Raw genomic sequence first — 11,375 nt, 5'->3', positions numbered from 1 at the left:
ATGTCCACTTCCAACATCACAGTCTTCAGGCCTTCTGTGTTGACGCTGATAGGGATCCCAGGCCTAGAGACTGTGCAGTGCTGGATTGGGATTCCATTCTGTGTCATGTATCTCATTGCTATGATTGGAAATTCCTTGCTTCTGATCATCATCAGGTCAGAGCGCAGCCTCCATGAGCCCATGTACATTTTCGTAGGCATGCTGGGAGTCACAGATATTGCGCTTGCTACCACCATTATGCCCAAGATGCTTGGAATTTTCTGGTTTCGTGTGCCAGACATTTATTTTGATTCCTGTTTGCTTCAAATGTGGCTCATCCACACATTTCAGGGCATAGAGTCAGGCATCCTCCTGGCCATGGCTCTGGACCGTTATGTGGCCATCTGTTATCCACTAAGACATGCTGCCATCGTCACGCACCACCTAGTCACCCAAATAGGGGCAGTGGTAACACTCAGGGCCGCTTTCCTAGTAGCCCCATGCCTAATCCTGATAAAGTTCCGGTTTCAGTTTTACCATACAACCATCATCTCCCACTGCTACTGTGAGCATATGGCCATTGTGAAACTGGCTGCAGAAAATATACGGGTCAACAAAATCTATGGCTTGTTTGTGGCATTTACAGTTGCAGGGTTCGACCTCACATTCATCACTTTGTCTTATGCACAGATCTTTTCCACTGTTTTTCGTTTGCCCAAGAAGGAGGCTCGGTTGAAAGCATTCAATACGTGCATCGCTCATATGTGTGTCTTCCTCCAGTTCTACCTCCTTGCCTTCTTCTCCTTCTTCACACATAGGTTTGGTGCTCATGTTCCCCCTTATATCCATATCCTCTTTTCTAGCCTCTACTTGCTGGTCCCCCCATTTTTCAATCCACTTGTCTACGGTGCCAAGACCAAACAGATCCGCATTCATGTGGTAAAGTTGTTCTCTTCATAAAATTCACTGTGATTAACTCCTTCAACCTTCCGCCTTAGTAGCAATCTCTCAAAATTAAATATAACATTTAAAAATCCACACTGTCTGCAATTCTTCAGTTTTTTATATTTGTTTTGTTTAATTTGTCTGCATTTTATGGTTTTCATATCATTATACCCCATGACAACTATTATTCGGTCGGTTTTGGGATACTACTGCCTAATAAGAGGAATAAACATAAAGATCAAAATAGTGAAAATATATTGTTACCTTTCCTCTTTTATTTTTTATTTCCTGGTTGAATTTCTTCTCTATGGATTCTTCTCCAGAAGAATTCATAAATATGCATCTATCACTGAAATTAAATGCAGCCAAACTCTTTGTTTTAGAACGTGTAGGTACTCAAAGAAAATAAGGTATTCATGTGGCTTTTTATTCACCAAAAGTTTTTTTTTTGAGGAGGTGTATTTTAAGCATATTGTACTAAAACAAACAAAAAACAAACATATTTACAAAAGGTAATTTGTAAATTAAACAACAATATGAGAAATAAAAGAAAAAAAACAATGAAACTCCCAGAAGATAGATATAAGAAACCAGAACAAAAGGACACATGTTAACTATGGGGGCTGTGATTAAAAACTATCTAGGGTCAATCCAAGAACACCAACATATCACTAAACAGGAGTTCTAGAAAGTCAGGGAAGATAAAATTATAGGTGGACTGTAGTAGACTAGGAACATATTAGAAAATTATTCAAAACTATTCCAAAAACTAAAGGACACAAATCCAAATTGGGAGTATCCATCATGAACCCATGGAAAAAAGAATACAATTTCATAGTAAGTTAAGAAAATGAAAAGCCTATGGCTACAGACTAGCAGAAAGTATTTGTAAAATACATGTTTAACAAAGGACTTATATCCAAAATATACAAAGAACTTTTAAATCTCAACAATAAGGAAATAAACAAGTCGCTTAAAAAGTAGGCAAAAATCTGAAAACATCTTTCACCCCAAAAAGACATAACAAAGAGCAATAAGCATGTTTTAAGATGCTCAATATCATTTGTCATTAAGGAATTGCAAAGTAAAACAATGGGATACCATACACACCTGTCAGAATAGGTAAATCCTGAAATACTGACAAAACCAAATGCTGGTGAGGATATAGAATAATAGGGACTCTCGTTCATTGCTGGTGAAAATACAAAATAGTACAGCCACGCTGACAGAGAGTTTTGCCTTTCTCACTGAACGAAACATAGTCTTACCATGTGGTCGGCCTTGCACTCCTAGATATGGTACCAAATGGGTTATGTTTAGAGCAGGTTTGTTTTTAATTGCCAAAAATTGGAGGCAACTAAGATGAAGGGAAAAACAGACCGTGGCACCTCTTTAAAATGTAATGTGAGTATTTGATTAAAAAAAAGAGAGAGCTAGGTGTGCCCGAGAGGCTCAGTGGGCTGAGCATCTGACTTCGGCCTAGGTCATGATCTTGCCATTTGTGGGTTCGAGCCCCACGTCGGGCTCAGAGCTACAGCTTGGAGCCTGGAGCCTGCTTCGGATTCCGTGTCTCCCTCTCTCTCTCTGCCCCGCCCCTGCTAACATCTGTCTCTCTCTGTCTCAAAAGCAAATAAACATTAAAAAAATTTGAAAAGAAGAGAGCTATCAAGCTATGAAAAGACATGGAAGAGCCTTTAATGCACAGTTTTGAGTGAAAGTAGCCATCCAGAGAAGGTTACATCTGTATATGATTCCAAATATATGACATTCTGGAAAAGGCAAAACTATACAAATTAGAAATAGCATAAAGATGAGTGTAGCCAGGAGTGTAGGAAGAGAGAGGGAGGGTTGAATGGGTGGAGCACAGGGAATTGTAGAGTAGTGAAAGTGATCTGTATGATACTGTGATGGAGGGTATATGACATTATGTACAGGTATCCCCCACTTTTTGAAAGTTCACGTTATGCCCCTTAGCTCTTTGGAAAGACCTACATCAGAACCTGTTGTCACCACTTGAAAGAACTCTGAAGAGTATTTTCACTTTTACAAAAAAAGCAACACAAGCTTTCAGTGTGTGTTTTGCATTGAGCCATTACAGAGGGAGCGAGAGGAGGCCAGCCTTCCTGGGGACCCACACTCAACATCACAGCATCAACCCCCCAGAGCTCTGAACCGTGTCTCTGAGCATCTGTGCTTTATCCACATTAATTTTGTGCATCTGTTAGCAAGACATGTCTGAAGGTGCCAGAAAACCTTAACAGAGGTTATTTTGGGGGACTGGACATGCTAAAACAATTTTTCATATGAATTAATGGTAATTGCTTCTTTGTTTTATGCCATTTCAGCTCAGGAATCGTTCCATAGGAAAGTTCTACTTTTGGATGGATCTGTGCTTATCAGAACCACAGAACTGTAACAGAGAAGGTGAATCTTGATGTAAACTGTGGGCTTCGGTTAATAGTAATGCATCAATATTGGCTCAATTGTTTACAAATCAGACAGGCAATCATTAAGTTTTTATATAACATGGGAGTAGTAAAAAGGACACACTAGTAGCTTCAAAAGGGAAACGAATAAGTTAGTAAACAAACAGCTGTTACCTATAGGATTGGAAACCAGAATGGCCTTGCCGATTTCCACAGTAACACAGGATCTAGAAGATAGCATAAAATCCCTGTGAAATGTTCAGGAAAGCTACTGGGATCCTGACGATAACAGTAGACACTTGTATCTCAGTATGTTTACACGTTCCTTGCCCTCCCTCAATCGATAAAGAGCAGAAGAAGAGCCAACCCATATTTTCACAGATAGGGAAAAAACAATCTCCTACTTTCTGAGCCAGCCCCCAAGCCACACCACAAAAGACTGTCTAGGGAGAGAGGGTTGGGGGACAGTAGCCTACTGTTATAGAAAACACTGGAAATACCACAAACCCCGACACAAATGCCAAAAAAGAGAGTCCACCCTGTGATGGAAAGTAGTGACAACAGGTCTGAGGCCTTTTGAGTAAGACATTCCTCAAATAGGGAATTAATAGGAGTAGTTGAAAGTGCATGGAAATAGGAAAGTGCATGGAAATTGCGTGAAAAACACTCTTGAGCAAGTGTTGATTTTGTGGGAGGAAAAACCATGACAGAAATGGCTGTCAGTTAAAACTGACGAAAAACTAGTAACCACCTTACTCTGAAAGAACCCCCTCACTCTCCTGTATACAACTGTTATCAATATTCCTGGAAAACAGGAAGCATTTCCAGTGAAGAGCTTCTGTCAAAAATAGAAAATAAAAATAAAAATAAAAATGTTTCTGGTGATAAATGCTCTGTCTCCCCTGCAAGAACACCCACACAACACACACAGACACACTCACACACCGGTGTGTCCTAGAGAAACTACATTATATTGCTTCGTTCTGAAGTCATTCTCTCTATGAATAATTGGTAGTCATGGGAATACAATAAGAAAATAAAGACAGTAGAGAAATAGACAAGAAATAGATCATATGATATAAGAATCGTTTAAAGTTGGGGTGCCTGCGTGGCTCAGTTGGTTAAGCTGCCTACTCTTGATTTCATCTCAGGTCGTGATCTTGCGGATAGTGGGTTCAAGCCCCACATCAGGTTCCGGGCTGATAGCACAGAGTCTGCTTGGGATTCTCTCCCTCTCGCCCTCTTTCTCTGGCCCTCCCCCATTAATGCTTGCTCTCTCTCAAAAATAAATAAACTTAAAAAAAAGTTAAATTTAACAAATTGTTTGCAGTCAGGACCAAAAGAAAATTATGAAATCATTTCAAAATGTTTGCTATGTTATAATTGTTATCTATTCTGTGACAAACCATCCCCAAATTAGTGTCTCTAAACAACAATGACTTATTGTTTCTCACAATTCTGTGGGTTAACAATCCAGGTAAGGCTTGACCATATGGTTCTGTTTCCATAAGGAGTGGGCTGTGGTACCTCAATAGGCAGCATTCAACTAAAAATTCAGCTTCAGCTGAGTTGAAAAGTCCACAGACTTCATTCCCATGCCTGGTGCCTTTGGGCTCATCTCCATAGTCACCCTCTCACCATGGGGATACCTTCTTCATATTATTGGTATGATTTCAGTGGAGTTCTATTCTTAATATGGGTGCCCGGCTTTGAATAAAAAACAAGGTAGAAGTTTCCAGACTTCATATTACATTGGCTCAGACACCCGAGAACATCACCATCATTGCTGCTACATTATGTGGTCACAAGAACTGTCATCCCTGTTCAAGGGGAGGAGGATTGGGCTCCACCACAGAAGATAGTAGCAGCACACACAGAGAGATAGAGAAGGGCATGATTGCAGTCAGCTTCTCAGATTACCTTCCACAGTGTGCAGAAGGGAAAAGCGAACCTATTGTAATAGGAATTGAAAAAGAATAATAACCAAGAGAGACAAAATTCGTGTGAGGGTCTGTGATAGATATAGAAAAGACAAAAAGGTTTACTACATCTATGAAAGGATTCTCCAATTTTTTTTACAAAGGAAAATCAAACAATAAAAGAAATGTGAAATTAAGATTATGATTATAATTAGAACCTTAGCCCGACCCCCCAGACAATCCCAATGCATTTAGAGAAAAGTTACCAGGACAGAGAAAGTTTAAAAAGAAAAAGGAAAAGGAGAAGAGAGGCACCTGGGTGGCTCAGTCCGTTAAGCCTTCGACTCCTGATCAGGTCATGATCCCAGGTTGTAAGATCAAGACTCATGTCAGGCTCCACGCTGAGCACTGAGCACTGAATAGGGATTCTTTCTCTCCCTCTTCCTATATCCCTTGTCCACTCTCTTTGTCTCTGAAAGAAGAAGGAGGAGGAGGAGGAGGAGGAGGAGGAGGAGGAGGAGGAGGAAGAGGAGGAGGAAAGGGAGAAAGAAAAGAAGAAGAGCAGCTCAGGCTGAGAAAATAAAAATCCACATCAAAATCCAAATAAAACTCTCTATGGTAGCTAATGGCATTTCTGGACCCTTCTGATGCTAATTCTACCATGTGACCAATGGAAGAGAGAGAAAGCCAAAGAGCCTGAAAATTTCAAGGTAAGTAAGGTGACAGAATCTCATCTTAGGTGCCCTCTAAAAAGCGTACAATCCTTCCACATGTGGCATTCACATTCTACTTTTGCAGATGCCTCCATGGGAACAAGACAGTATTGCACTAGCAAGCATCTCTGCCAGGCAAAGGAGATCTGGGTACTCAATGCAAGTGTGTGCTAACTTGGATGTCCCAGAGTGCTGGACCAAGGAAACCCTGCACATGCTGTAGAGGGAGAGACATTGGGCGTGTTTCTCCCAGGAGCCGACTCTGGGCCATCTCCTTCCACCAGTGTGTAAAGTTCAGTCCTCTGGGGACTGAAGGTCTAGGGCCTGAGAGATTCCTAGAGGAGGTATAAATAGCTCCACATTTGCTGTTTGTCTTCTGAACATCATCTTGCTTTTATTTTTCCCCTCTCAACCAGTTAAATACCTTCAGGATCCAAGAAAGTATAGGTAAGTAAGCTGAGTTTTGCTCAGCAAAGTCATGTAGAAAAAGGCACCTGAAAATACAGGGGAAAAAAAAAAAGAAAGAAAGAAAATCTTAGGGAACTCCAGAGGCTGCTCCATCTTCCTAGTACCTAATCATCTTGTATTTCTCTCAGCATTGACCTATGAGGCATTGGATGTGGCTGTAGTAGGACTCATGGGCAATTGTAGTATCTCTTTGTGCTCTTTTAATAAATGGGCCATCTGCAAAGGGCACAAATGGGTGTTTTTCCTTTAGATGCAAATGGTTTGCATTATACACAATGGTTCTTTTTCTTTGAAATGTGGCCCTGAATGCTGTGCATAGATGCAATGAATTTGGATTCCAGTTCCATTAGTAAAAGCAAGGCTTCATAGCTAAACAAATCTAGTAGTTAAAGACAATGCATATGTGTGTATGTATGTAAATACATGCATGCATTTCCCCCTAAAATTTACAGAGTATTCACTATACATCAGGTGCTGGGCCAAACACAGATTGAAAAACTGAAACTCAGAAATTTCAACTCCTTTCCCTATATGACAAAGATGACACACTCAACATGAGGATAGAATAGAACCCCATTTCTTTTTGTTAATGTTTATTTATATTTGAGAGACAGACAGAGTGAAAGCAAGGGAGGGGCAGAAAGAGAGGGAGATACAGAATCCAAAGTAGGCTCCAGGCTCTGAGCCTGAGCTGTCAGCACAGAGTCTGATGCAGGGCTCCAACTGACAGACCATGAGATCATGACCTGAGCCAAATTCAGATGCTTAACCGACTGAGCCACCCAAGTGCTCCTAAAACTCCATTTCTAAGCCAAGTTCACCATGCTGTACCACTTGCACCTTATAAGACTGAAATGACAGATTGGGGGTGAAAATTACCAATTCACATTTGTGTCTAGCATACGAAAGTAAGTCTAGGCCTTTATGGATACTCTAAATTAGCTCAATCTCTGTCTAGCGGATCCAAAGCTTGAAGTCCAAAAATTTGAACTTGTTCAATGTAATAATTATTTTGACCTTAATGATGGTAATTTTGCAAGTGCACAAATTTCATTTGTTGCTGAGATAGAAATATATCTGACTTATGTCGCAACCACCCTAAAATACTAACTTCAGAATTGACCCACATTTGTAATTGATGTTTACTTTTAGGTGTTTTACAACTGGAAACTATGCTTCCCATTAAGTAGTTTTTAGTGGTAATACAGTCAGAATAGGATGTAACCAGCACTTAAATACAATTCTATGGTCCCCAGATGTACACAATCCCTATTAACCACACACTGCCTCTATGCATATATTCATGATTCAGTCATGAATCATGGATTCTGCCATTAGTAATATTATAAAAAATGCTTCCGTGAGCCCCAGAGGTATAAGTTGGGGAGCTGTAGGTGATAATGCTATATCACAACAAAAAGGAATACAATAAAACAGATCACTCACTGATGTCCCAAAAGATCACTGGGAAAGTTAGAAGGAAATCTGTAAAATTTGTCTTATGTCTCTTCTACCTCCGTTTCTGTTTCCTCCATCATTTAGACTCTCCTCTTCCCCATCTCGGATGTCCTGATGAAGCCCCACTCGCTAAATATCCCCTCCCCTTAACTGCACTTCACTCACAGATTAATCTTTTCTTTCTGTCTCCGAAACACCATAATCCCATGGAAAATGAATTTCCAGCAATTAATTTTAGCTCTATGTTAAATGGTTACACAGTTGATGTATGTAACTAAAGTAGATCGATAGTCTTAAGCATCTCAACATTTTATTACAGTATTTTGAAAGTATAATATACCAACTTAATGAAAGTCCTAATGGGGTGACCCTTTGAGTATTATGTCCTCTAAACTTTAACTCAAATAATGGCGTCCAAATGAATATAGAGAAGAAACTAATGCTTGCCAAAGGGGCTGCAGGTTGGAGGACGGGAACATGGGTGAAGGGAGAGAGAGATAGAGCTTGCAGTCACGGGAATAAAAGCCAAGCATGGGGAATCTAGTCAGTGGGATTGTAATAGCATTGCATGGTGACATATGGGAACCACACTCATGGCAAGTATATAACATATTACAACATATAGACTTGTGGAATCACAGTGTGGTACACTTGAAACTAAGGCTACATTGTGTTTCAACTATACTTCAGTTAAAAAAAAAAAGAAAAAGAGGGGCGCCTGGGTGGCGCAGTCGGTTAAGCGTCCGACTTCAGCCAGGTCACGATCTCGCGGTCCGTGAGTTCGAGCCCCGCGTCGGGCTCTGGGCTGATGGCTCAGAGCCTGGAGCCTGTTTCCGATTCTGTGTCTCCCTCTCTCTCTGCCCCTCCCCCGTTCATGCTCTGTCTCTCTCTGTCCCAAAAATAAATAAACGTGGAAAAAAAAATTAAAAAAAAAAAAAAGAAAAAGAAGGAAATGGATTCCAAACATTTCAATCATATAATATAGAGTACTAGAATACTGAACACCTAATAAAAACTGAAAGTATAGGTGGAGAAACTATACTGCACAATGATACTGACTCCAATGCAATCAAGAGGTAAAAAGGCAGGCATCTCTTAAGCCCATGCTCTTTTTAAGCAAATATATTCAGCCCCCTTTGATTTGAGAATGGGGACAGGGGGAGGATGGAAGCCACTTGTCTTCCACCTGCTTTGTATCCATGTTTATACCCTCACTTATAGCTATGTATTCATAGGAATACGCCCCCTCACACACACATCCCACTCAAATGGGCTATCTCCTCACTGGCATTTCACCCAACACATCCCTTGCTTTTATGCATTCTGTTGCAACTACAGATAAGTAGCAACCAGTAGATTACCCTCCCTCCCTTTTATTGAAGGCCTGGGGACCCCACTTGCTAATGTGAAACCCTGTTACTTCCTGCTTGGCGGTATTTTAAAGTAATATATTGTCTCATTTTCAAGCAGGGACCCAAATGGGACAGTGTATTTTTCCTTCACAACTTGTCAGGCATATCCATCCATTTAAGAGTCCAACTCAGTTTGAGGCTGCATATTCTTTAGGTTTTTTAAAATTCATCGTATAATTTTAAGAAATATGTTGATTAGCTGACAAGAAACTGTGAAGTCACCTGTGGATCTTTAGTGCCTATCATGGCCCTTAGCATCATTCCAGCGGCCAATCAGTGTTGAAAAGTGCATACGTACTGTATTGCCCAAAATCTAATTTGGCAAAATGAATTCCCTCCCGCTTCCTTAAGCAGTATAATATTTCAGGGATACAAGCAATGAACATTTTGATGACATGTTTTTGTGTCTAGTTTTATTTTTATAGGGAGTATTGGGTGGTGGCTGTGATCAGAGCTTTTAAATCTATGCTGTCTGACCCTGAATCCAATGGGACCTGGGACAAGAAGCTGAAAGTCTGTGGAATATTTTTGCATCTGTTGGAATAACAACAGTATCCATGTTGAGGATCATTGTAAAGGTCTTTTCAACAGGCTATTGTGAAGATTTAATAAGGTGATATTTATAAAGTGCTATGGCACATATGAAGCACTTATTAATGTGAAGCATTTTATTCCCAAGATACGACTTAATTCTTCCATGGAAGGAGTCAGAGTGCAGTTTTAGGTTCATTAATACATCTCACTATCTTTTCACAGAGAAGAAAATATTGCCAAACAATCTAATCAGATGTCATTCAGCTGAAAGTGGTGCTGCTCCTCAATCCTCAGTCAGCCCTGTGGTCTTTAATCCAGGTACTAGATCTGGAATATACTGCCCCAGATGGCCCCTTTCTCTTACAATCACACCCATCCCCAGGATATGTGGTATGTCCTGACTGGAATCCCAGGACTGGAAGATTCTCATACCTGGATCTCCATCCCTATCTGTTCTATGTACATTTTGGCTGTCATAGGCAACATCTTCTTGATCTTCCTGATTGTAACTGAGCGCCGTCTCCATGAGCCTATGTATGTCTTCCTTTCCATGCTGGCCTTATCAGATGTCCTGCTCTCCACAGCCACAGCCCCCAAGATGCTGGCCATCTTCTGGTTCCATTCCATGGATATATCCTTTGGTAGTTGTGTATCTCAGATGTTCTTCATCCATTTCCTCTTTGTGGCAGAATCTGCTATTCTCCTGGCCATGGCATTTGACCGCTATGTGGCCATCTGTCACCCACTGAGATATACCACAATCTTAACCTCCTCAGCCACTGGCAAAATTGGCATCGCAGCTGTTGTCAGGAGCTTTATCATCTGCTTTCCATTCATCTTCCTGGTACACCGACTTACATATTGTGGGAGAAACATCATTCCCCATTCTTACTGTGAGCACATGGGCATTGCCAGATTGTCATGTGACAATATCAGTGTCAACATCATTTATGGCCTGACTGTGGCCCTACTGTCTACAGGACTAGACATTGTGTTCATCATTATATCCTATGCGGTGATCCTTTGCACAGTGTTTCAGATACCTTCCTGGTCTGCTAGATTCAAGGCCCTCAACACATGTGCTTCCCACATCTGTGTCATACTTATGTTCTATGCCCCAGCATTCTTTTCCTTTTTTGCCCATCGTTTTGGGGGTAAAACCGTCCCTCAGCACATCCACATCCTGGTAGCCAACCTCTATGTGGTAGTGCCCCCTATGCTAAACCCCATCATTTATGGGGTGAAGACCAAACAGATTCAAGACCGAGTAATTTTGCTTTGCTCCCCCATCAGCACGCATTGTTAAAATGAAGAATAATACGAAATGCTGGCTATTTCTGAATATACCACCCCCCGCCCCACTTCTCTCTCTCTCTCTCTCACTCACACACACACACACACACACACACACACACACACAAACACACATGCACACACACATACACAAACACTGAATGAGCAATGGGAATAAACAGAATCCATAAGTAACTCTCAATAAACCCAGAAGGATAATAAATGCCA

At 40.9% G+C, this 11,375-nt stretch overlaps 2 protein-coding genes across 2 annotated transcripts; both read left to right on the top strand.

The window, feature by feature from the left end:
• On the top strand, positions 1 to 939 carry LOC124506161 (olfactory receptor 52A1-like). Its single transcript, XM_047072183.1, has one exon. The coding sequence runs from the start codon at positions 1 to 3 to the stop codon at positions 937 to 939; it is 939 nt and encodes a 312-aa protein (XP_046928139.1).
• Positions 940 to 10,194: 9,255 nt separating this feature from the next.
• LOC124505681 (olfactory receptor 52Z1-like) lies at positions 10,195 to 11,160 on the top strand. The gene has a single exon (XM_047071694.1). It carries the CDS (start codon positions 10,201 to 10,203, stop codon positions 11,158 to 11,160), a length of 960 nt encoding a protein of 319 aa, XP_046927650.1. The 5' UTR covers positions 10,195 to 10,200.
• Positions 11,161 to 11,375: the final 215 nt, after the last annotated feature.

This window comes from Lynx rufus, unplaced genomic scaffold (genome assembly GCF_022079265.1).
Source record: "Lynx rufus isolate CCGP_SWC_20201006 ecotype Redwood Valley unplaced genomic scaffold, mLynRuf1.p SCAF_9, whole genome shotgun sequence".
NCBI lineage: Eukaryota > Metazoa > Chordata > Mammalia > Carnivora > Felidae > Lynx > Lynx rufus.
Note: the sequence above shows the minus strand (reverse complement) of the source record. Positions and strands in the feature narration are given on the sequence as shown.

Bases quoted from the DNA above. Each gene is read 5' to 3' on its own strand.
- LOC124506161 (XM_047072183.1), top strand. From the start codon at position 1: ATGTCCACTTCCAACATCACAGTCTTCAGGCCTTCTGTGTTGACGCTG.
- LOC124505681 (XM_047071694.1), top strand. From the start codon at position 10,201: ATGGCCCCTTTCTCTTACAATCACACCCATCCCCAGGATATGTGGTAT.